This window comes from Danio rerio, chromosome 9, assembly GCF_052040795.2.
Source record: "Danio rerio strain M-AB ecotype USA chromosome 9, GRCz13ab, whole genome shotgun sequence".
Classification (NCBI taxonomy): Eukaryota; Metazoa; Chordata; class Actinopteri; order Cypriniformes; family Danionidae; genus Danio; species Danio rerio.
The window spans coordinates 5,532,084-5,557,408 of record NC_141029.1 but is presented as its reverse complement, the minus strand read 5'-3'; the positions used below and the strand labels follow the sequence as shown (position 1 = coordinate 5,557,408).

The 25,325-nt window shown below is 34.8% G+C and overlaps 2 protein-coding genes and 1 long non-coding RNA gene across 17 annotated transcripts; 2 read left to right on the top strand and 1 right to left on the bottom strand.

Moving 5' to 3' along the window:
- The first annotated feature begins 1,838 nt into the window (after positions 1 to 1,838).
- On the top strand, positions 1,839 to 8,494 carry abhd13 (abhydrolase domain containing 13). Of its 2 annotated transcripts, XR_015498905.1 has the most exons (3): positions 1,850 to 2,007; positions 6,391 to 7,902; positions 8,178 to 8,494. XR_015498905.1 is itself a non-coding variant. In NM_001037685.3 (2 exon segments), a coding segment is annotated over 1 exon segment (1,014 nt). In that variant the 5' UTR covers positions 1,839 to 2,007; positions 6,391 to 6,437; the 3' UTR covers positions 7,452 to 7,567.
- Positions 6,443 to 25,325, top strand: tnfsf13b (TNF superfamily member 13b). Of its 14 annotated transcripts, none has more exons than XM_087266702.1 (12): positions 6,443 to 7,655; positions 9,420 to 9,583; positions 11,278 to 11,346; positions 11,465 to 11,558; positions 12,840 to 12,985; positions 13,238 to 13,301; positions 13,372 to 13,645; positions 18,425 to 18,509; positions 19,513 to 19,569; positions 21,235 to 21,359; positions 21,462 to 21,612; positions 24,558 to 25,325. In XM_087266702.1, exons 7-12 carry the CDS (start codon positions 13,385 to 13,387, stop codon positions 24,668 to 24,670), a joined length of 792 nt encoding a protein of 263 aa, XP_087122828.1. In that variant the 5' UTR covers positions 6,443 to 7,655; positions 9,420 to 9,583; positions 11,278 to 11,346; positions 11,465 to 11,558; positions 12,840 to 12,985; positions 13,238 to 13,301; positions 13,372 to 13,384; the 3' UTR covers positions 24,671 to 25,325.
- On the bottom strand, positions 14,668 to 18,343 carry LOC147842239 (uncharacterized). The gene is made up of 3 exons (XR_015499171.1): positions 17,659 to 18,343; positions 16,018 to 16,497; positions 14,668 to 15,468 (listed from the first exon to the last, which is right to left on the bottom strand). It is a non-coding gene; the product is annotated as an uncharacterized LOC147842239 (long non-coding RNA).

Genomic DNA, 25,325 nt, shown 5'->3' with positions numbered 1-25,325 from the left:
TCACTTGCAAAAACTCATACCTTTCCTAAAACAGTTCACTTATGTGTCAAAACTAAATTGCCTTCTCATTTAAACAGTCAGTGCCTCCAAAATGCTTCGTCCCTTTAGCATAGTGTAAGCACTGCAAGTCAAAATGTTTTGTCATTATGGCAAAGGACCACTAAAATATCCCTCATGTCCACCTTACAGTCTTAGCCCAGTCCTACATGGACAATGGTTACTGTACTGTTTTTGTCTAGCTAACAGAATACAATTGTGTATAAAACTGAAAAAAGAAATAGGATTTTAGGGTAAGAGTAGCCTCCAAGGTTTGAAGTCACACACTGCACTCATACTGCCAAGGAAATGGTGACTCCTTTTTTTAATTGTAATGATCAACCACACACAAAGTAACTTCCATATATCAGAGCAAAAAGGGGGGAAAATAAAAAATAAATAGCTGTAATAACTCATAATCAAATGTTTCAAGGGTTCACCTATTGTATGGTATTCATGGTATTAGGGTCTTGACTACTGTAATTTTGACAATTGAACAGATTATTGTGCATGTAATGACCTATATAATAAAATGACTCTGACATATTTTGGAGAGAACAACCATTAGACTGAGAATTAACAATCAGTTCAGATCAACAAGATCTATTCACTTGGTAATTGTAATGAAAAATGCTAAATGTCGGCTACCTGTACTTAATCGTTTGCAATGATGAACTTAGACATTTGCAATTTGATGAAATTAATGAGAAATTCAAGTCTGTTGTGAACAATTGCCAAGTGGTTTGGAGGTTTGTCCATACTGTTATGAGAATTTCTGTTTCAAGAAATGAGCCAAACCAATGGAGAAAAACTTAGGAACACTAGAACATCTGTGTAACATGAACCAGCTACATGATAGAAACCAGATATAGACGGACAGACGGACAGACAGACAGACAGATAAATATCAAAAATATTGTGTTTTTAAATACAGTTATATGGCAAAAGGCTGAGAAGGCAAAATTATAAAATGATTAAAGCAAATATTATATGAATGCAAATGAATCAACAGTTTTTTTTTATAACAGTTTCACAAACAGCTCAAAAGATTTTAACAATTTAAAAGCGCTATATTAAAAGCAAATGAATGTGTGAGTATTTACTTTTTATTTAAAACCCCTATTTACTTGGTAACTGACAATTCAAAACTTTAATATAATAATATAATAAAAGTTATTAGAATGCATATAAATTGAATAAAATATTAGGAACCAATGGCAATTTTGACAGAAAACTTTTCTCAAATTTAACACAAACTTACCAGCCTAGGCTTTGTGCAATAGTTTTTTTTTTTTTACTTAACCATATTTTACCAGACAAAAAGTCTGAAAAAAAGTTCAATCATGTCAAATTAGCTTGCAGCATTGTAGTTCAACCATGGCATTTATAGAAAAAAAATGTACTGATACAAATGGTCTTTAATCAATGTTAAATAAACTTGGTTACCACTTATTATAATAAAATCATGGTTATTTTCCCTTAAACTCTGGTTTAACACTAAGATTAATTGAGATTTTATTTTGAATTAGATCTTCTTTATGATTACTGAGCTCACATATTTAATTTAGTATCATCCTGCTTTTTGCTAATGGTGTTAACGATAGCTATATTTTCACTATTCATTTTTTATTATACACAATTTGCTAGATTTTCATTTTCGCAAGCTGGCACGTGTGTTTTTAACACATATAAGTTTACAATTTATTAATTTTATGTGTACTGGAAACGTAACCCACGAACGCCGAAGAACCACTGAGGTGGCAGAACGTGTTGTGCGTCAGCAGAAGGTTCCGCTGTTTCCGCCCGGAACTTCCTCGAAGCGACACAGGTGTCATCAGCAGCCGTCCGGCTAGATTTGCTGCTAGCCACAGTGTATCAGCTGTCGTTTGACGGGATGTTCGTATAGATGACCGTTTGCCCTGCTCGTAAACCCAGCTCGCTGAAGATGTGCCGCTGAAGAATGCGCTAGATGTGAGTAGTTTCGTATCAGGCTGTCAGCAGATGTGTGCTAGACATTGCTAGCAGCTGAATTAGCTGTGTACTGTACATAAAGTCCAGAGGGGGGAAACGCTGCTGTCAATATCAATCTGTCATCGTCACATTTATGATTCCTGTCAGCTTAGTTTGGACTTCGGGGTGTTTCTCCCTTACAATGACAACAGCTGGTAGTAAATCGAAACATGAAGGGATTTAGTGCGGATCTGCCGTTTACTGTATGGCGTGTTATTGGGGTCAGGCTCGTTTTTTATCGCGTTGCATTTCGAAAGAAATGTTAATATGGGAAATAAATCATTCTAAATGTCTAAATAATAAGTAAATTTTGCGAGGGAATGCAGGTTTCATCTGCATTCTTGTGTAGTTGAGTGATCAAGACTGGACCTGGCCCCTAAACAGCCTGTGGGCTCCAGACTGGAGTGAGGTAAAGTTGGTTTTATATTCACACATTCGGACTTTCTCCTTAACAATTAATAGTATAATTTCAGAATGGTATTCTTTGCAGTTTCTAAATAGTGAAATCATGTAAGCCGCCAATGACTATCAAAGAACAACATTGTTCACTGTCGAGTAAATAACGTTAGTGCTCATGTTGTCTTTAAGTCATGCAAGTGATTTCAGTCCGAATATTCATAGTATCATGGTAAACAATATAAGAAGCATGTCACCAGTTGCCACTGAACGAATTTGTGAATATTAAACCAACTTTACCTCAATTCCAGACAGACATACATTCTGATTTAGGTAAAGTTGGACATTCAGACTTTCTTTTTAATAATATAATCTCAGAAAAAAAAAAGTTCTTTGCAAATTATAAATGGTGAAATCACATTAGCAGCCAATGACTAGCAACAATTTTCACATCACAGTCAAAAGATAATCATCAGATAATGCCTTAAAGAATGTGTCCCGGTGTGTTTAGATCACTCACAATACCCTAGAGGTGTGAACCTATACTGGTCTCACGGTTCGGTTCGGTTACGATTATCATGCCTTCGATTCGGTTCGATTCGATATCTAGGTGCATCACGGTGCATTGACGATGCTTTCCATATACAGTGTTATATTTTGGGGGGGGGAAGCTATAACAAGTTGTATAAACAGAATACCCTCATGCTCTTAATCTGATTCTTTAAAGAAAAATACAGTGCTGCAGCAGTGATCGGAGGGCTATGGTATTTCAAGGTTTATGTTGGTTTAAAACTTGTCTAATTTGTCACAATTTAGAACCTTAAGGTTTTTAATCAGACTATTAACTTCTTAAAGTCCTGTTACATGCGATAGAAGAAAAAGTTAAATCAAAATACATTTGCTTGACATGCAAAACGAAGACATGTAGGCTAATCTTGTTTTCTAGGAAACTGAACGAAATTCATTTGTTTTATTCTTGACATGTCTGTCAATTAAATATGTAAATTAATGTAAATTATTTCGCATAAACTTAAAAAAAGATCTTATGCCATTTAGCTTTTAAATGTTGATTTAACTGACTTTAAAGACAGAAATAATATAGATACTGAACTTTATTTCATAAACATTATTATTTATAATGCATATTCCAGTGTTTAGGAGCAGAACTATTCAAACGGTTCTTCTTCTTTTTTCTTTTTTTTATAAAATAAGAGATCAGTATATTTAGACACTAATTTATGTAAATAAAAAACTGTCTTGCTCATTTACTTTTCCGTGCACTGATTTGTGTTTTTTTCAAATTATTTTAAAATCCCAAAATTTCATCCTAACATGGTCTGCAAAAACATTGGTTTATATACACGTTTCGTGAATGCGTGCTGCTCATCTAGGCGTGTACACGCTAATGGTGGATATGCATGAACAGAGATGCGCAAAAGTCCAAATCTGCATTTGTTGACAGACAGTTTGAGCTACTTATCGGAATTATGCGAGATGTCGGCCCGACAATATTTAAATAGATGTACATTTTTTAGTTTTATGCCTTATCCAGAATATAAAAATATTATAAATACATTTTAGATCATTTACTGTAATCATTACTATTGGACCGTGAAGAGACTTTCAACCAGCACAACAAAACATGTTTCTGAAGACAATCACCTACTGCACCTACTGAAATTCACAGAATTTCTACAAAGCGTACTGTGAACCTGCAGCCTTTTTTTGTCACATCTATAACGCATGTTCATTTGCCTAATTTAAAGTACAAAACATGTTTACAGAGTGATATTTTTCTGATCACACAACTCCGTGGTCAGTTGTTCTCGAAAATATAAACAAAAGTTTCAATATAATGTTAACGTATACTTTCCATGCGAATTTATGTTTTGAGTTTTCACTGCAAATGTCACATCCATAACTCTGGAATAGCTCAGTTACATTTGTTTAATCAGCCTATGTTTTCCATAGTCCCTAAATGTATGCAAATGCTGGTAATTTGTGGTATTCAAAACATTTTCCCGTTTTCTGCTCCACAATTTATCATTTATCATATTACTTCTGCACGATATTGGAAAAATCTGACATTGAGATATTTTGTTTTACGTATAGCGATATGAATATTACTTCTCCAGGTGATTTAAATAGCTCTATTTAAAAAGATTTTTTTTTTATTTAAACTGAGATGATCAAGTCTTGCAGTGCATTTCCATAAACTATAATACATTATTATAAGCATATATCAATAACATAGCAAAATAAAAGTGAAATAAACAGCGCTTTATGGTTTTATGAGGAATGTAACAGTATTCAAGTACAGATTGAACAATCAAACGTAAAAAAACAAGGCCATCATTTGTAAATAATTTTCATTCATTCATTTTCTTGTCGGCTTAGTCCCTTTATTAATCCGGGGTCGCCACAGCGGAATGAACCGCCAACTTATCCAGCAAGTTTTTACGCAGCGGATGCCCTTCCAGCCGCAACCCATCTCTGGGAAAATAAATAATTTTAAAATGCAGTATTTAATAATATCTTTATCTTTTAATCTTTTATAATCGAATCCTGCAATGTGACTATTGCGGATACACAAATTGTGATGATATATTGTTCAGCAGCCTATACACAAAAGTTCTGTCTGGTCCTTGAATCTGATTGGCTGATAGTTGTGTGATATTCTGCAGTAACAGCACTCGTACAGGTTCTTCACCCTTGTGTATTACTCCGCCCTCATACAGAGACAAGCAGAGGACACTCTACAGTTTGACAAATATTGCTGCTGTTGGACAACATAATGTACTTTTAAAGGCTTTTTTTTTAGGTGAGAATGTAGTTGCTTAGATTGCAACTATGCAATTATTTACCACCCCGAAGAACAGAAGTTATTTTAGAATAATAGGGATGTAACAATATTGTAAATACCGTCATACCGCAATAGTAATTTTTTTCAATATTACCGTAGTCGCATGACTCAATAAAACTATATTTCTGAGAAAAGTTTGCTTAGGCGAATGAAGCGAACGGTAGGTAGCGGGAACTACAATTCCCATCAGCCTAGGCGTGGCCATCATCCTTTGCGGTCTGTTGTCACTACAGACCCAGTAATGCGGAAATGAGGTGTGTTGCTAGTAGCGGGGAAGAAAAAGAGCTGGAAATGATCAAATCTAAAGCGGGTTTTAAATCGGATGTGTGGAAGCATTTTGATTTCTTTCTAAAAGATATGAGAAAGGAGAAAATGTGACAGACAAAGAAAAAAACAATATGCAGGCACTGCCAGACTGTGGTGAAATATAAGTCGGGGAATACGACTAAAAACAGTCATGGGGACTGCAGAGCACAGCACACTTGTTAGATTGATGCAGACATTGACGTTGACCCACTGCTGTCAACCTTGGCTAAATCATATCCCTCTGTCCCAGAAACCTCAGTCCTAAATGAGAGGGTTTTTTTCTGTTGCAGGGGACATGCCCAGAGATCCCAGCTTTTACCAGATTATAGTTATATGATAATTAAAAAAAAAAAAAACATCTCTATCTAAGTGTGTGAGTGATTAAATGTTGAATGTGATGAGTTTTCAACAATACTAAATAGATTTTTTTTTACATGGTTTAATAATTTTTTGTTATTAAAATGGAAAAATTGAAGTTCCTGTTTCAAAGCTTACAGATAGATGGCTAATTTGTATGTTACTGATATGTTCAGTGCTAAGGTAAATAAACGCTTTTGGCACTTTTTTCAAGTCTTTTCATTAGTTTAGTTTTTTCTGTAAATGATTCAATAAATACCGTACCATGCCATTCATACCGAGGTATTATCGTACCGTGTAATTCTGATACCGTTACGTCCCTTTAGAATAATGTTCTTAAAATGAGCCAAAATAAGTAAAATCTCCACTATTTCTCTAAATACCATCCACCCCTTCAAACTAACCATTCTATGTTTTCCTAGATTACGTCTGCAGTGAGTTTGAAAACTCTCTTGTCATCCGGTTTGTCATGGAGAAGCCCTGGAGGTTGTGGGGGCCACTGGAGGCGTGTTTGCTGAGCGTGTGCGCATGGTCATGGGGATTCTGCCGCGTCTCCCTGCTGGCCCTGATTCTCACCTTCCACCTGTACGGCGGCTTCGTACTGCTGGGACTCATCCTGGCATCGTTAGCCGGCATCCTGTACAAGTTCCAGGACGTGCTTCTCTACTTCCCTGACCAGCCCTCATCTTCGCGTCTGTACGTTCCCATGCCCACAGGAATACCGCACGAGAATGTGTACATCCGCACCAAAGATGGCATCCGGCTCAATCTCATCCTGCTTCGTTACACTGGTGAAAACCCAGCCGGCGCTCCTACAATTTTATATTTTCATGGAAACGCTGGGAATATCGGCCATCGTGTCCCAAACGCTCTCCTCATGCTGGTCAACCTAAAGGCCAACGTGGTTCTGGTGGACTATAGAGGCTACGGAAAAAGCGAAGGAGATCCCAGCGAAGATGGACTCTACCAGGATGCAGAGGCTACGTTGGATTACGTCATGACCCGGCCGGACATCGATAAAACAAAGGTTGTGCTGTTTGGCCGATCTTTGGGCGGTGCGGTAGCCATTCGCTTGGCATCATGCAACCCGCACCGAGTGGCCGCCATCATGGTAGAAAACACTTTTTTGAGCATCCCGCACATGGCGGCCACCCTCTTCTCCTTCTTCCCCATGCGCTACCTACCGCTCTGGTGCTACAAGAACAAGTTCCTGTCCTATAGACACGTGGTGCCCTGCCGCATGCCATCGCTCTTCATCTCGGGCTTATCAGACCAGCTCATCCCGCCGGTGATGATGAAGCAGCTGTACGAGCTGTCTCCATCTCGGACTAAACGCCTTGCCATTTTTCCAGAGGGCACGCACAACGACACATGGCAGTGCCAAGGTTATTTTTCTGCCCTAGAGCAGTTTATGAAGGAGCTGCTTAAAAGCCATGCACGTGAAGAGACGACCCAGGGGACTGCCAGCGTCACCATAATCTAGAACAGGAACTACTGCGCTAAATCGGGACCCTCTTGAATAGAATGTACAATTTGTTTCTGACATTTTGTTATTCCTTTTTTGTCCCCCAACTTCGTATAAAGCTCTTTTTTTCTGTCGATAATACATCAAGAGTTCATTATTTACATTCAGTTATTTTAATAGAGAAGACTGCATTTTTGAAGCCTTCAGAAAACTTTTCTTTTGGTCAGTTTGTATGTTACACCTCATGCATTCAGCACCCTTTTTTTTTTCTTCAAGGAATTTAAGCCCTTGAAAGTTCACTAATAGGTACCTAAAAATGCAATTGGAAAGTGCAAAACACCTAACTATTTTCTTAACTTAAACTGTTCAGTTTTACATTTAAATTGTTAAAGTAAAGGACTACTTAACCCAAAAAGCAAAAATTTACTCACCCTTATTTAGTTTTAGACCCATCCCGGCAAACATTTTTGTGTTTAATAGACATCTAATAGACATCTAAATGTAGAGAGTCTGGCTAAAACAAGGCTAAACTTGGGCTGCCAGTGAAAATCTAGTAGACATCTAAGAATAGCCCAAAACTAGACTAGTCGTCAAATAGACAGATTAGACAGACTCTATATGTGTAGTCATTCATTTCTGTTTATTTGATGACTATTCTAGTTTTGGCCTATTCTTAATACGTCTATTAGATTTTCACTGACAGACTTAATTTAGCCTTGTTTTAGCCAAGACTACTATGTTTAGATGTCTATTGGACATCTATTAGACATCTTTTTTAAAACAAAAAATGCTTGCTAGGTTATGTGTTTTTCTTTTTTTTCTTTTTTTTTGTTAGTTAAACAAGAAAAATGTTGAAATATGATGGCAACCATAGTCACCAATGATGATTTTGAAATGTCTAAATATATTAATGTGTGTTCAACAGAAGAAGCTTTGGATATGTCTGAAACAGGGTGAGTGAACAATGACAGAATTTTCATTTTGGGTTGACTAGTATGGAGTCAATCTATTGCCAAATATATACTTGCAAAATAAAAGTAAGTTTTGCCAAAAAAAAAAAAGTATTAAGCAAAAATAAATAGATAAATGCAAATCTCCAAAAATCGCAAAGCAAAAGTCTATTTTTAAGAAATACTGCAAAGCACGGCAAATAAAAATAGAGCAGTGGAAAAAAAAGTATGTATATATATATATATATATATATATATATATATATATATATATATATATATATATATATATATATATATATATATATATATATATATATATATATATATATACACACTTATCAAAACTTAATTTTCCCCCTCTGCAGTTCTTTATTTTTGTATTTTGCAAAATTATTATTATTTTTTTTTTCATTAAATTTTTGCTTTGCGATTTTTGGAGATTTACATTTGTTTATTTATTTGTGCTCATTACTTTATTTTTTGCTTTTAAAATGTACTTTTATTTTGCAAGTATATGTGGCATTAGCTTGACTCCATAGACTATACTTTTAATTATTAAAGTAATGTCTGTGGTTAAATTTACTTGCATAAAAAAAAAATCCTAAACTGGTAAAATGGTTGCCAAATATGGGTTTTGATTTCCGCCTTAAAAAAACACAAAGCAGATTCAAATGGAGGTTTGTCTTTGTAATTAACTTTAACCACAGATGTTATTTTACTCCTAAATGATAAGCTACTATTCCAAAAAGTCTTAGGACTACTAAACTGAATAGCTCTCTTAAACTACTAAACAAAACTTAAGCTCTATTTGTATTTATTTTGTTTATATGTAATATATACACACACTTTATTTTAAAATGGAACAGGGCTCATTCAAATCATATTTTTGCCTTTTGAATTGTGAATACGGACTTGGGGCAACTTATCTAGTTCATTCATTTTTTTGTCTGACATTTCATGCAGTCAATCTGTGCCCGGCTGTAATGTATTGGAGCTTTATTTTTTATCACACTGCCTTCTTTTTTTACTGAAGGTTTAAAATCCACTCAGGAAATCGGCTCATTGTGATTTGATCCCATGTTCTTTGGATTTGCATATGGAGCTGTGTGTGGAAGTACAGATTTCTATGCTGATTTTCATGTGGGCTGCAGGACACTGTGAGCACTGTATGAAAACACCAACACGACAAGCCTAAAAGTATGTTTACTCTCTCTCAGGCTTAGAAGTAAGTGTGAAATCGCACATAACAGCTGCTTGACAGAGTTCCAAGCACAGTCCATTTGCACAACTTGTAAATAAGACGTTTCCCTTCTTTTAATCAGGTCGAGCGCTTTATATCAGACCTGTTTTGTTTGGATCACGTTAGAACACCTGCCCATTGGTGATTGTTGCGCTGACATTTATCTTTCGTTGTCTGTAGTTTCCAAGCAGAAACATTTATGATTATTCAAAGCATTTATTCACTAAATGAAAATTGCCATCATTTGCTCATCATTTATGTTTAAAGCACAGGCATCAAATCCATTTCATGCAGGGCCACAGCTCTGCACAGTTTAGTTCCAACCCTGCTTCAACGCACTTACCTGTAGGTCTAACCAAGCCTAACTGACTCAGCTAGGATGATTGGGTGTGTTTAATTAGGGCTAAAGCTAAACTGTGCAGAGCTACGGCCTTTCAACAACTGGATTTGACACCAGTGTCTTAAAGCAACACTCCACTTTTTGCAAATAAGCTCATTTTGCAAGTCTAGAGTTAATCAGATAAATTTGAACATTTTTAAATGCATTCAGACTATCTTCAGGTCAGACGGGAGCACTTTTAGCTTAGCATAAACCATTAAATCAGATTAGACCATTAGCATCTCCCTCAAAAAAAAAAAAAAAAGCTTTACTATATATATTTTTGTATTTATTGATAGACTTTTCTGTAGGTACATTGTGTGGTAAGAATGATGAAAAATGAAAGGTTGCTATTTTCTAGGCTGATATGGGTAAGCCACTCTCTTTCTTGCGTAATAATCAAGAAACTTTGCTGCTGTACCATGTCAGCAATAGGTGCAATGATATTACAGTGCCTGAAATAGTCCCCTACAAGGCAACTAGGTTGTCTTAGTACAAAATGTAGTTACAGAATTGTCAAGATTTAAATAAGAGAATTATCAAAACTCGCTCTCTTTTTTTTTTTTTTTTTTTTTTGCTTACGTGAGATGCTAATGGTCTAATCCGACTCAATTGTTTATGCTAAGCTAAGCTAAAAGTGCTCCCTCCAGACCTGGAGATTAACTGAATGGATTCAAATACGGAACAATTCTACTTTTTAAATCTAGGACAGTTATAAAATTTGACTTTTTAGACTGATTTTGTGAAAAGGTTCTCTCATGAATGTAAAGCTACAACTAATTGTTTTGTAATCTGCTTTTTGTAAAGAGCTAGCAAATGGCTATAGAAGAGTGGCAAAACTGAGTGCAAATCATCTTTGGACATGTTTAATTGAAATTCCATCTAAAATGGTTACCAACATGTTCTTTAGATTGGCATTAAACTATCATACTAATTTAGAAGAGTAAATGATGGCAAAACTTTCAGTCAGTCAACTCTTTAAAGGGATGAATCCTCCCAAAAGTAAAAATCTGTTGTTAATTTACTTACTCTTAGGTCATCCAATACGTTGGTGACACTTATTTTTGATTATTACAACAGCAAACATTTATGTATATATATATATATATATATATATATATATATATATATATATATATATATATGTATATATGTATATAAAATTGTGCTCATTTGGTGATTTCAAAATAAAATCAGCCACTCCTGATAATTCATTGAGGTTTGTACATAACATCGAACATTATTTTCAAATTTCTTTACTGTATTTAACAGCATCTGGAAAATCCTGTGCATAGAGCTTGGTCCTCAGGACAGTTTATCAAGTCTGTATGTGGATTAAAGGTAGTAATATTGCAAGTAATGCTAATTTTGTTAAACAGACTAGATGTTTTACTTCATAAAACCTCCATTTATCATCAGGAACTGCGAAAGTTTGCCTGTATGTGTTATTTTGGTCCAGTAGGCAGCCAGAGACGAGCATTTTATGAATCGCCAAGGACCACAGTTTCAGCTAAAATCTTCCACTAGAGAATAAAGTTATCAACATTTAATTGGTGAGTAAATTAACAGCACTTTTTTTTTCATTTTGAGGGGATAAAGATATCAAGGTTTGTTCATTTAATCTCATTGTGGTTGGTGGTGTGATCATGAATGGTGGACTTTGCAAACCTGGCCCATTTACGTATGTATTGCTGGATCGGTGTGCACATCTGAAGTCTGTAATTAGTCTGTAGGTATTGCATGCTTTAGACGCTCGGCACATCTCGTTTAACTCTGATGCACTTTTACACTCACGTCTATTGTAATGCATTGAAACTGCCTTTGAATGTTTAAAAGATCTCAAGGCAGAGTGATCCTATGTCAGTTTGCATGCAGATGTTGATATGCTCCAAAACAAAAGGCTTCCAAAGTCCACCTTTCAGGGTTTGACACTTTATTTTGGCTCGAGATTCATTTATTAGTCCTTAAAAAAACAAGGCTGGAAAAAAAAATGACATCAGCATTTGGATGCATTTTGTAGATTAATGATCTTTTAATTTTCTATTCTTGATCGCATAAGCGTAATTTGTGAGAACTGCCTATTAAACGTTATAGAAAGAACATTTTCGACTTCAAATTTAATTTGCGATGTCATTTTCGTTGAACTCACAGTGACGTGCCATGATACCTAATTGAATGTCTGTGTGGTTGAGTGTTAACTTTGAAACAAAGATGCTGAAAATTATATAATAATTAAAAACGACTACTTTAGAGTTTACTAGATTTGACTAACACACCATTGGCATGTTCTAGCCGTTCTCCGGGGCTAGTTTGTATGTTCAAATAACTCATTTCGTCATAAACTGAATATATGAACTAATATAAAGTGCTGCTCATGTTTTTGTATTTGCTTTTTACAATAAACAGCAGAGCGGATAGATTCACTTCTGAATGTGCAAGGAGGGGGTTTTTCGTATACTTTCGACATCTGTGTTTTGAGCTATGGATTTTCTATTCCGATCATTTCCTTCATGTACATACAGTTGAATCACGTTTTCTATTTTTTCCGTGTGGTGACATGCAATAAAAAGAAATCAAACCCTTCTGATAACTAGAAGTCTGTTTGTATAGTTTCCTGTTTCTGCTTCTCACTCTGGAAACTCCACTTCAAAAAGAACGAAACTGTCCTTTTTATATACATGTATATATATATATTTAGTTTGGTCCTGTACCAAGAATAGCAATTGTCAGCGTCATTTATGATTATTTTTTATAAGTTATTAGTTTAACAAAAGCAAGCTCGATGTTTTCATTTATCTGGTTTTTACTTTTACACTTTTGACGCCGTTTGTCAGAACAGGCACAAAGCAAGTGGTGACAAAGCAACTTTCGGTTGCGCTGCAGTGTTTAATACAGTGGGTGTGGACAGCTTGGCAGGAAAGGGATACAAAAACCAGAGCGTTCGCTGAGGATTTTAAAGCAGACGGGACTCTTTTTTTCTGTGAGTACAGTTGCTTTTGTGCTAAGCTTGACCTCAGTGCTAACTCTTTCTCAATTGCGTCTGCATATAAACATCAGCTTACAGTAATCAACATTTGAAGTAGATCAAGATCGTCTTTCAAATCCTTGATGTTGTTCGATGGTTTTAGGACGACTTTGGATGAAAGAACTTCAGATGTTGATTACTGTATTTTCAAATCGAAGCATGAAGGTGAATTGGCATCAGCAGGCGTAACTAATACCTTCAGACCAGCTTCTTTCGGAGTATAAACTTCTAACCTCAAGGATCCTTCATCCGACTGAAGTCATGTTTTGAGGTGGGTTGAGAACTTTAGAGATTTAAAGATGTTCAGAATTCACTCATTAACAACAATCTTTCCCTTAAAGAGAGGTTTCCACCATGCCTGCTGAAGATGTTGGTCCAGGTCGCGGTGAACGGAGAAGGTTGTCCTGGCTGTTTTTGGTGCTGGTCGCCGCTGCCATTACCTCCTCTTCGCTGTCTGTGATCTCTCTTTACCATGTGCTGGCACTGAAGGCCGAGGTGGAGGGTTTGAGGGCAGAAGTGGCTCGCAAGAGAGAAGAGCAAAGCGGGATGCTAGATGAACCTGTGAACGAGGCAGAGAAACAAACCCATCGGGAGGAAGGAGGAGATAGTATTGAGGTTTGGATATATATGCACTTGTCTAATGGTTTTTAAAGGTTATTCGGTTGCATTCAGAGATTCTTTTGACATGTTTTCACAGAATTTTCAGATGTTTTTATTGAGCCAAGTTTTAGACAGTGCTTTACCGAAATGTTTTTATTTCTTTAATATTTACTTGCACTCAAATGGATCTTCTATTGAACACAAAACAAGATATTCTGAAGAATGTTGAATCAGTCTTATATTGACATCTATAGTAGGAACAAAAACACTGAAAGTCAATGGCTGATTTTTTCCTCCTCCTAACTTGCAAAGTTTATTTGATTCAACATTAAAATGCATAACTTTTTTTGCAGTCTAAAACAGTTTTATAGATATAAACTTGAATGTAGAAAGCATAGTAACAATTTTAAACTCAAACCTAATAAGGGAGTCACAGAACCCATTATTCAACTAATTTGTTTAAATATCTAATAGTATTGCTAATAATATTTATGTATTAGATGCTACTACTAGTTCATTACATACTAGTACTTGTTTAATAGGTAGTGTTTAATTATAATTCTATTACTAGGGATATTGTACTTGACATCAATTGTAGTTGTATTGTTGCATTGTTGATATCTCAAAGACAGCGTTCCATATTGTCAATGACTGAAATTAAAAGTTTTTTACAAGTGCCTAGTAATAGAATAGTAACTTGTAACTGAGCATTGATATGTAATTAGTAAGAATCAGTATCTGTTTAATAGTTACTAGTATAATAAATAATTCTAGTGTTTTACACAAAATACTAGTTTCTTTAGAATTAGATGAGTCTTTTAGAAACCACTACCTAAAAGTAAGCACTAACTGATAAATGAGCAATTGTGAAAAAAAAATCTAATAGTTATGTATTGCTAGTGTGTGTTAAAACTATACTAATGCATCTCAGCTGACCACTTCGGAAAATACATGAACGTCAGTTGGAAACAGTCTAACGACTTTGCATGGTGATGAGCAGATAAACATGATATGTACTATTCTAGGGTTCACGGGCGGGTTTTTTTTTTTTTTTTTCTCATTTATTTCCCCATTCAAATTGACTTTTACTGACATTTTTGGTAGCTTGAAACACTATTATATATAAAAAATAATAATAATACATTTTATATGTATGTACTGGTATGTAGGTTGAGTTAAAGTCAGAATTATTAGCCCCCCTTTTATTATTATTATTTTTTTTTTAATTTTCCAAAATGATGTTTAACAGAGCAAGGACATTTTCACAGTATGTCTGATAATATTTTTATCTTCTAGAGAAAGTCTTATTTGTTTTATTTGGCCAAAATGAAAGCATTTTTATTCTTTTTATTTTTTTTTACTCTTTCGATAGTCTACAGAACAAACATCATTATACAATAACTTGCCTAATTACCCTATCCTGCCTAGTTAACCTTATTAACCTAGTTAAGCCTTTAAATGTCACTTTAAGCTGTATACTAGTGTCTTGAAAAAATATCTAGTAAAATATTATGTGCTGTCATCATGGCAAAGATCAAATAAACCAGTTATAAGAAATGATTTATTAAAACTAATATGTTTAGAAATGTGTTGAAGAAATCTTCTTTTCATTAAACAGAAATTGGAGAAAAAAAATAAAAAGTGGCTAATAATTTTCACTTCAACTGTATATACACTCACTGGCAACTTTATTAGGTACACTTTACTAGTATCGGGTTGGACCCTCTTTTGCCTTCAAAACTGCCCTAATCCTTAGGCGTAGATTCAACAAGATACTAGAAATATTCCTCAGAGATTTTGATCCATATTGACATGATAGCATCACGCAGATTTGTCAGCTGCACATCCATGATGTAAATTTCCTTTTCCACCTGTTGTAAACTTCTAATTGCCCTAAAAACCAGGGAGAATCTTTCGGTTGTCTTTAAAGCAGAATCCTTTTTAATAAGAAGAACTCAGCGTGGCTGTGGCGTCATCGAAAGCAAACTCAAAACTCCACAGCAAACACTATACATTTTATACATGTGACAGCATGTAGGTGGGGTCAGTCACGGTGGGGACAGTCAAACAAAGCATGCAAATGAAGTCTGGGTGCCATGCCTTCTCTAGGTCTAATCTCATCAATATATAAGTACATCATTACAACAATGTGCAAATGATGTTCTGGAGACAGGGAAGATAATAGATACAGCCATGCTGTGAACCGATAATTGCATCGCTTTGGCTTAGCCTGTAGTCAGCAAGGCAAAGGTTAAATGTCCCTCCTAGCTGGCATGTAGCTGGCATGTCAATGAAATTATATAATTAAAAACCAAAGAATATAACTTTTCAGTTATACGTAGATTATTGTTCATTTGGAATTAGATGATAGAAATTTATATTTCCACACACCACATCCCAAAGGTGCTCTTTTGGATTGAGGTCTGGTGACTGTGGAGGCCATTTGAGTACTGTGAACTTATTATCACGTTCAAAAAACCAGTCTGAGATGATCCGCGCTTAATGACATGGCGTGTTATCCTGCCATCAGTAGCCATCAGAAGATGGATACACTGTGGTCATAGAGAGATTGACATGCTCAGCAACAATACTCAGGTAGGCTGTGGCATTGACACGTTACTAAATTGGTACTAATGGGCTCAAAGTGTGCCAGGAAAATTTTCCCCACACCATTACACCACCACCACCAGCCTGAACCATTGATCCATGGCAGGATGGATCCATGCTGTCATGTTGTTGATGCCAAATTCTGACCCTACCATCTGAATATTGCAGCAGAAATGGAGTCTCGTCAGACCAGGCAACGTTTTTCCAATCTTCTATTATCTAATTTTTTGTGAGCTTGTGCAAACTATAGCCTCAGTTTCCTGGGGCCTCATGTACGAAGACTTGCGTGGAAATCTTACTAAAACATTGCGTACGCACAAAGCTGTAAATGTACGTACGCAGAAAAAATTTCAGATGTATGAAACACTGCGTACGCCGAATCTCACGCATATTCTTTTGTAAATCTGAATGAACGTGAAACTGAGCGCAACATGCACGAGCACAAAACCCCTCCCTGCCTCCTCCCCCGTATGAATATGCTAATGACTATGCTAATGGCAAAACCCAACGAAAAAGCAATGGCAAAAGCAAGCAAAAAGAGAAACTTTGAACAGAATGTGAATTGGAGGTGCTCCTTTCGGAGGTAGACCGGAGAAAAGCGGTGTTATTTGCAAGTTTGTTCTCCAGAATAAACAACAAAAGAAAAAAATAGAGTGGGAGAGTTTAGCTGATGCAGTCAACACAGTTGGGTCTGAACATATCGCACTGAGTGCATTAAAAAAAAAAAAAGAAATAGTGTGGTTTATATCTGTAAAATGTTGCAGAACGCTTATCAGTCTCAGTGGCGCAGCTCGTTAGACGCTTGTGATCATGAATTGATACGTTCGAGCACGAACTCGGCTCGAATCCAGCGTCTGATGAACTCTTTCTTGTTTTTTTTTCCCCCGCTACATATCAGATTTTACCAACTATTTATCACGAGAAAGACAAGTAGGAATCATCAATAAGTTCATATCAATAAGCATCATATTTTATTTGCACATTTATTGAATGGAAATGTTTCTGATTCACGCATGCAAATTCATCTGCAGATAGTGTCTTTATAGCAATGTGCGTGCAGTAGATAGCTCAGATTACATTGGGAAAACAGGCGACTGCTGCAAATTGTGCTTTAATGTTTAGCTGGTCAAATGTATGGTATGGAAACCTTACATACCTGCTGAACCCGTCTCATACAGCTGCCATTGCAAGGCTCAGACACTTTGTAGAGAGGAATTTAACACAACTGCCTCTAGGAGTCGCCAATGGAAATAAAACAGACACGCACAAAAAATGTACGTACGCCTGCCAGAAAGCTGCCGTGAAGCTGCGCACATTCCCACGTTCAGTTCATTGTTAGTAAATCCAAACGTGAGCGATTCTGAGCGTGAAACCTGGCGTACGCAAAGTTTTTGTGCGTACACAGCGTTGATACATGAGGCCCCTGGTCTTCTGCTGCTGTAGCCCATCTGCCTCAAGGTTGGACACGTTGTGTGTTCAGAGATGCTCTTCTGCATACTTTTGTTGTGGTTATTGTTGAGTGGTTATTTAAGTTATTGTTGCTTTTCTATCAGCTCAAACCAGTCTGCCCATTCTCCTCTGGCATCAACAAGGCATTTGCACCCAAAGAACTGCCGCTCACTGGATATTTTTCTCTTTTTTTGGACTATTTTCTGTAAACACTAGAGATGCTTGTGCATGAAAATCCCAGTAGCCACGTTCAAAGTCACTTAAATCCCCTTTCTTCCCCATTGTGATGTTCAGTTTGAACTGCAGCAGATCGTCTTGACCATGTCTACATGACTAAATTCATTGAGTCGCTGCCATGTGAATGGTTGATTAGAAATTTGCGTTAACAAGCAGTTGGACAGCTGTACCTAATAAAGTGGCTGGTAAGTGTATGTATGTAATACATTTGTAAATAAACAGAAAAGGTAGCTGCCAGCTCATTGGGGGTTTTGCAATCATAATCTGACTATAAATCCCAGACAATAAGTCACAACACACTACTGAAATGTCACTTAGACAGATTTAAGAGCTTTTTGAGATGTCTCTGGTGACCTGTTGCTCCATCGCCTAATTTCTTTTGTGTTACTGTGAAATAAAAAAAAAAAGTAAAAAAAAAAGAAATAAACCCTCTTGAACCTTGTTCAACGTGTGTTTTTATTCAGAAAGTGTTTCTTCTTTTGTTTGTTTGTCTGTTTACAGTATCTGCACCAGGCCGATATGGATATCACAACAGACCCTAGTGTCATGTCAAAAAGGAGCTTGAGTCATGCGCCAAACAAAGCAGGCAAGTACACACTTCTGCTTATTTTGTGATGCTTTTTAAAGCATCAGTCTGAGAAGAGCACAGCTAAGGGTTTTTAGTTTACTGTCAGAAGTGTTGTGGAGCATAGATGGTGTACGATTAAAACCACATCTTAATGCATAAAAAAACATGCACATTGTGCAAAAGTGCTTCATTTGACATTTGCATATCCTGTTGCCTTATGAGTCACTGAATCCAAAAGCTTTATTATTAATATTTGCGATGTATCACAGTAAGATTTGCTGTGTAAAACATATGCTATATAAATTGGCGGTTGATGAATAAAGGGATTAAGCCGAAGGAAATTGAATGCATCACAGTAATCATCGTCATCTCTTATAGACACCTACGGAAAACATTTGCTGTTAAGAAATACGCATAGAGCATGCTCAAGGCTCTTAAACACGTCTTTATCCAGCGTTGTACATACATAAGACAGTGCAGGGCTGTGCTAATTACAAAGTTATGTTCTGAGGCTGGTTTAGAGATAGCATCTAGTTATTACCCAATGAGTATTAGGGGTTAATTATTGTGGTCTCCCAATTGCAACAGAGAAATACTGGGAAATCTCTGAAGACTGATGGCATTTCATGCAAGCATGTATGTAGTCAACAGCACTTGGGAGAAACACATAAAGGCCAATAGAAGGAGTGAAATAGTTTCTGTCTCCTTTTTTTATTCTTTAAGTCCCAGGGTAAACGCTGGGACGCCTGGCACCCGTTACAATACCGACAGCAACAGAGAAATACTGTAGACTGTAATAGACTGTAGGTGGATGGTATTTCATCTCACATTCAGCCGTATAATCTTAAAATGTGAGCCATATCGCCTGTTTTGTCATCACTTTAGACATTACGCTAGAGAGTCATTCAAATACTAGCTCTAATGTGATGTGGGATGTGACGTCAGCTGCAGATGTGTATGTATGGCAGAAGCAAGTAGTTCCTCAAACCCCAATGAAATAAGCAACTGTTCCCTTCTACAGAACCTCAGCCCTGCTTACAGATGATGGCAGACAACAAGAAGAAAACCTTCCAAAAAGGTACTGGAGGAGTGTTCACGTGTACTCCTTTTGCTGGTGCATAACACATGCATTTTAGAAAGAGTTCGTTCAGTGTTGCCAGTTATAGATAAACTAAGTTGTGTGAGTGAAAAAATACAGGAACAGCATATAGTAGGCGTGTTCTGAAATATATTATGAACTTGACAATTTTTTTATCATGACATTCGGCATAAACGATTACCCTAAACTTCTTGAAATTGTCAGTTCAGCCCAAATATTCTGTAACAATTACCAACAATTAATTATCACAGTTATGCTATTACAAACTCCAAATATTTTTCTTCTTATTTGTTGAAGTTTTTCCTGTGAGATGTATAAATATATGTGTATATATATATATATATATATATATATATATATATATATATATATATATATATATATTATGATTTATATAAAAAAAGTTATTTATTTCTTTTTCTGGAGAAGACTATTGTTTATTATATATATATATATATATATATATATATATATATATATATATATATATATATATATATATATAAAATCACTTAATAACACTTTATAATAACTACACACTATGAATCATTTACTAATCGTTAGCATCTAGTGAATTCATTATTTGTTAAGCATTACCTGTACATTAATAAGCGTTTTTAAGCAGTTTATAACTGCAGCTACAAATGCTGTATTCTTGACTTGCAACCACATTTATAATGTGCTTAATAATTGTATTTTCATCCTTTCTTATTGACTTGTTTTTCATTATTAAATTCAGTATTGCACTATTTACAAACCAGTTGTATTTAAGAGTCGCTAATTGTTTTTTTAAGATCATTCAGAACGAGTTCTAAATAATTAATAAATCTTATTTGAATGAATCTTAATTTGAAATTAGCATTTATAATTATTATTATTCAGGCATATAGTAATAATTAATTTGTCTGTTAATAAATGCTTTATTAACTCAACTTCATGCAGTTTTGTGCCCTAATCTAAAGTGAGGGCTGTTTATCCTTTATAAATCTCTTATTAGTGACAATTTAAGGCTCAGTATCAGACCCGTATCTTCATTAACGTATGGTATTTTGTTTGTTTATTCAGTGTTTTTTTTTTTAAAGTGTTTAGAATTTCAATGCAGAAACCGAAATCATTAAAGATGTCTTTACAAATACTGTAAATACTGTAGAACTTCAATTTTCCAAAGAGGAACAAATTCTCTTGTGTGTTTGGAATGTATTCAAGGGTCACATTTATACCAAGTTTATCAATGGCCTTGACATTTCCACCAGCCTCAAGAAGTTCACTACAACTTTGTGGCATTACATTGATACAGTAAATGAATTGGCATATCTTGTCCATATTAACTTCAATAGCGTTGGTTAAATGTTTAGAAACTTTCCATTTCCCCACATTTTAAAAGTAAATTCCCACGTTTAGAAGCTACAACTCTGCATTTCCTTTTGAGCAATGCCAGTGTTACATCAGAGAACTTAACAGCGGGCGAATTCCCTGATTGCCCAAACCATTTAAGCTGCACATTAATACAGTTTTTGGAATATTTAGTCAAAATCTGGCAAATTCAAATAGTGGGCTTATCTTAAATTTTTACATCCATAGACATGTTTGTTTCCAGTTGGATTTAGAGCATTATTTCTTTCTTTCTTTGGGGGGCGGACTCAGAGTTTGCTTTTGACTATTGCACAGCCATCCCATGGCAGGTGGGTCTAAAGCGCGGCTCCGCTCTGGAGGAAGAGCAGGGCACTATTTTAGTCAAAGAGGAAGGCTTCTTCTTTATCTACAGCCAGGTACATAAATACTCTTTTTCTACCTCATAACTGTTCTTTTGAAACATCCCAACACCACGCTCAGTGTTTTTCCCTCATTATTTCAAGCTCTCATTTTCCCAGGTCTACTATACAGACCCCACGTTTGCCATGGGCCACATTGTGATTCGCATAAAGAAGAACGTGGTCGGCAATGAAAGTCAGCATGTGGTTCTGTTTCGCTGCATTCAGAGCATGAATCGAGTCAATCACTACAACACTTGCTATACTGGAGGTGAGCCTGGAAACTCCTGCTGTATATACCTTTGTCAAGCTTGCAAATCTGGCTACAAAGTGTATTTGGGTGAATTTTACAAAATAAACTTTTAGTTTTGCATTTTGAAATGATGGTACTGATATACTTCTGAAGTACTTTTTTTCTGTATTAATATGTTTCATCTGGTCATTTTACTTAAGCTCATAGGTAAATTCAAATGTTTGCAAATAATAAAAGTTAATTGTTAATAATAATAATAAGAAGAATAAAAATAATTGATGTTATTATTAGTTGTTGTTATTATCATTATCATTATTATTTTTATTATTATTATTAATATTATTTATTATTATTATTTTGCATTATTGTTATTATTATTATTATTATTATTATTATTATTGTTATTAAATTACTATTACATTATTTGTTATAATTATTACTATATTTCTTATTATTATCATTATTGTTATCATTGTTGTTATTTTTTATATTATTATTATTTTATTATTGTTTGTCATATTATTATTATTATCATAATTTTATTTATGTATTTACTGTTATTATTAGTTTTTATTTATTTATTTATTTATTATCGTTATTATTGTTATTTATTATTATTATTATTTGTTTTTGCTATTATCATTTATTTATTTATTATCGTTATATTATTTATTATTGTTGTTGTTATTATTATTATTTGCTATTTATTTATTGTAATTATTATTGTTATTATTAGTTATTTGTATTATTAGTTATTATTACTGTTATGATTATTACTATCATTAGGGGCCAAGCACCGTAGGTGCGTAGGCACCTATTGCTTTCGTTAGTGTTCTTATTATTATTATTATTATTCTTCTTCCGTTTCTTCCGCCGGATTTGAATGGCAGCCCATATAGGCGTATGCGGGAAAGTTGTATAATTTGGCACAATGATAGAGGACAGTATTAACATTAATCAGGCCAAATATGAAGTCTCAAAATCAAACTCTCTAGCGCCACCACTTGTCCAAACTTTCACATACATTTATCATCATAACTTTTGAACCGAATAGGCTACAATCAAAATTCTTTTTTCCTCTGATTCCTTGGCTCAGTCCGATTCAAACGCACCCTATGACGTCATTTTCCGTCATGAATTTTTTCGCGCTATTTTAAATTTTTCGAAAAACCTATTTGATCGAACTCGTCCTAGGCCGTGTCTCCGATTTTTACCAAAATTGAATCACATGATCTACAGACCATGCCAACCAAAAGTTATGGAATTCAAGTTGATTAGACCAACCGTTTTCGTTTAACTTGCGAAATAATTTAACGTAGAACTTGCAAAAATGGACTTGAGGCGATATCTCTGTAACGCATTCACCGATTCACACCAAACTTGGTGTGTGTTATGACAACTAGGGTCTAAGGTTAATTGCGGAGTTTTGGCGCACTGCCCTCTAGTGGTCCGGAGATACTAAAAACTTGCTTTTTGGCTTATAACGTCTCAACCTTTTGTCCGAAACTCATGAAACTGGTCTCATTACATCCGGCAGAGCATGCCGAGTCGAATGATGTCTGATTTTCACAGGTCAGCCATTTTGGGTGTCGCCCATTTCGATTTTTGGCCAAAAATGCTATATTTTACCAACACATTCACATATCATTACAAAACATGGTATGCATCTTCAACCCCATGCCCTGAAAGTACTCAAAAACGTCTGGAGCAGCGCCACCTTATGGCCAATAGTGCTTGGCCCCTTAATTGCTGCTTGCAGCTATATTTATTATTATTATCATTATTACTATTATTATTATTATTATCATCATTATTGTTTTATATATATATTTTTTGTTTGTTTGTTTATTGTTGTTATCATTATTTATTATTATTATTATTATTATTATTATTATTATTAGTTGTTGTTGTACTTTTATTTAATTTTTTTAACAATACATTTCTAGAAAGTTTTTTTTTTGTATTACTTTATTTATATTTTCTACACTTGCATGTTTCTATATAAGATTAATATTTTTGCATTTGAGTAAAACCTAAAATTCTTGAGTAAAATGACAATAATTGTATGTTTTCAGACAAGTTTATGTTTATTTTTAGACAATGCAAGCACAATATGTTTTACCTAAGAAGGGTTAATAAATATTTGGTTGATTTGTACACTTATCATTTAAAAAAATATTTTTTTTTGCATACATGCATTCATTAATAACAAATCTGACTATTTTATTTGAAATTTGGATAAAGTTAAACAAATATAAATATTTTGGTAACACTTTATTTAGAGGTGTCTTTACACATTATATAGTAATTACAACTAATAATGCACAATTACATGCAACTAACACCAAACCTAACCTGAATTCTAATCATAACCATATAGTATGAACATTATTTTTTTTATTAATATTAACCCGTAGTTAAATAAATAGTTACACTGTGAAAAGGACTTTTTAAAATACAGTGTAACCAATTATTTTTCTAAAACCCATAGTAAAACGTCTTATGCTTTTAAAATATGACCCAGACTGATTTTGTGAGAGTAACCTAGAGTTACACAAAAAGTAAAGTCCTAAAGTATCTTATGGCTTGTAAATATGTCATTTGTTAATTTGTTTGAGATTTTTTTTTTACTAGTGATGAAAGTGTCACAAAAATGAAGTGAAATGCATACATGGGTCAATCAATAAAGTATAGACCATTTTGAGGGGTGTAAACAATAACAATAGTTGTTCTAACAGATTTCCTTATTTACATTTTTCAATATCATAGCTTTCAAGTATCCAAAAAGGGCCACATATTGATAAATATTTTTATGATAGCTGTTTTAACCTTACGTTATATTGTATTTCCTCTTGTTATAATTTTGAAATAGTTTGACAACAAGCAGGAAATGTTCTTGGGCTAATGACATGACCACATAGAAATGGTCAAATATATAATGTAATTGATCATGTGCTCTGCAGGCGTAGTGAAACTGGACTCTGGGGACAAACTGGATCTTCTGATACCTCGTGCTAATGCTAATATCTCTCTGGAAGGGGACGCCACGTTTTTAGGAGCAATAAAACTGGCCTGAATGTGAGACGGGGATTTGGATCAGACTTTCAATGAGACTGGACATGGTCAGAAAGATTGTAATTGTTCATCGCTGGAGTGTGGCAGCTTTTTGGACATCCACCAGACTAAATACTAGAGAGCTGCTCTATTCTTTAAAACGATTATTCATTCTTTATATCCTTTTTTTTTTACGTGCTTAATGTTACAATTTAGTGGCACTTTATCAAATGTGCCCAAAATGAATTATTTCTTGATGTTAATGGGATGGTTCACCCCAAAAAATGAAAATGTACTCACCCTCAAGTGGTTCCAAAACTTTTCTTTCTTCTGTTAACAGCCTGGGAAAAACAAGTCAGTAGTTTTCAGCATATTTCAAAGTATCTCCTTTTTGTTTTTAACAGAGGAAAGACCTTGTAAAGATTTGAATCAAGTAAAGAATGAGTAAATGATAACAGAGTATTCATTTTTTGGGTGAATTAACTCTTTACACTCAGTCTTTTTAATCTCGTATTTAAATATATTAACTCGAACTGCCATAGAAATTACTTTTTTTTGCTAGATTTTCTCAATCCAGTCAGTTAGAAATCAAGTGTCCCTTTGTAAATGTGTTATACGCATGTATTTAACTCAGTATTTACTTTGATTTGTAATAAAAATATGATTTTAACAATGCA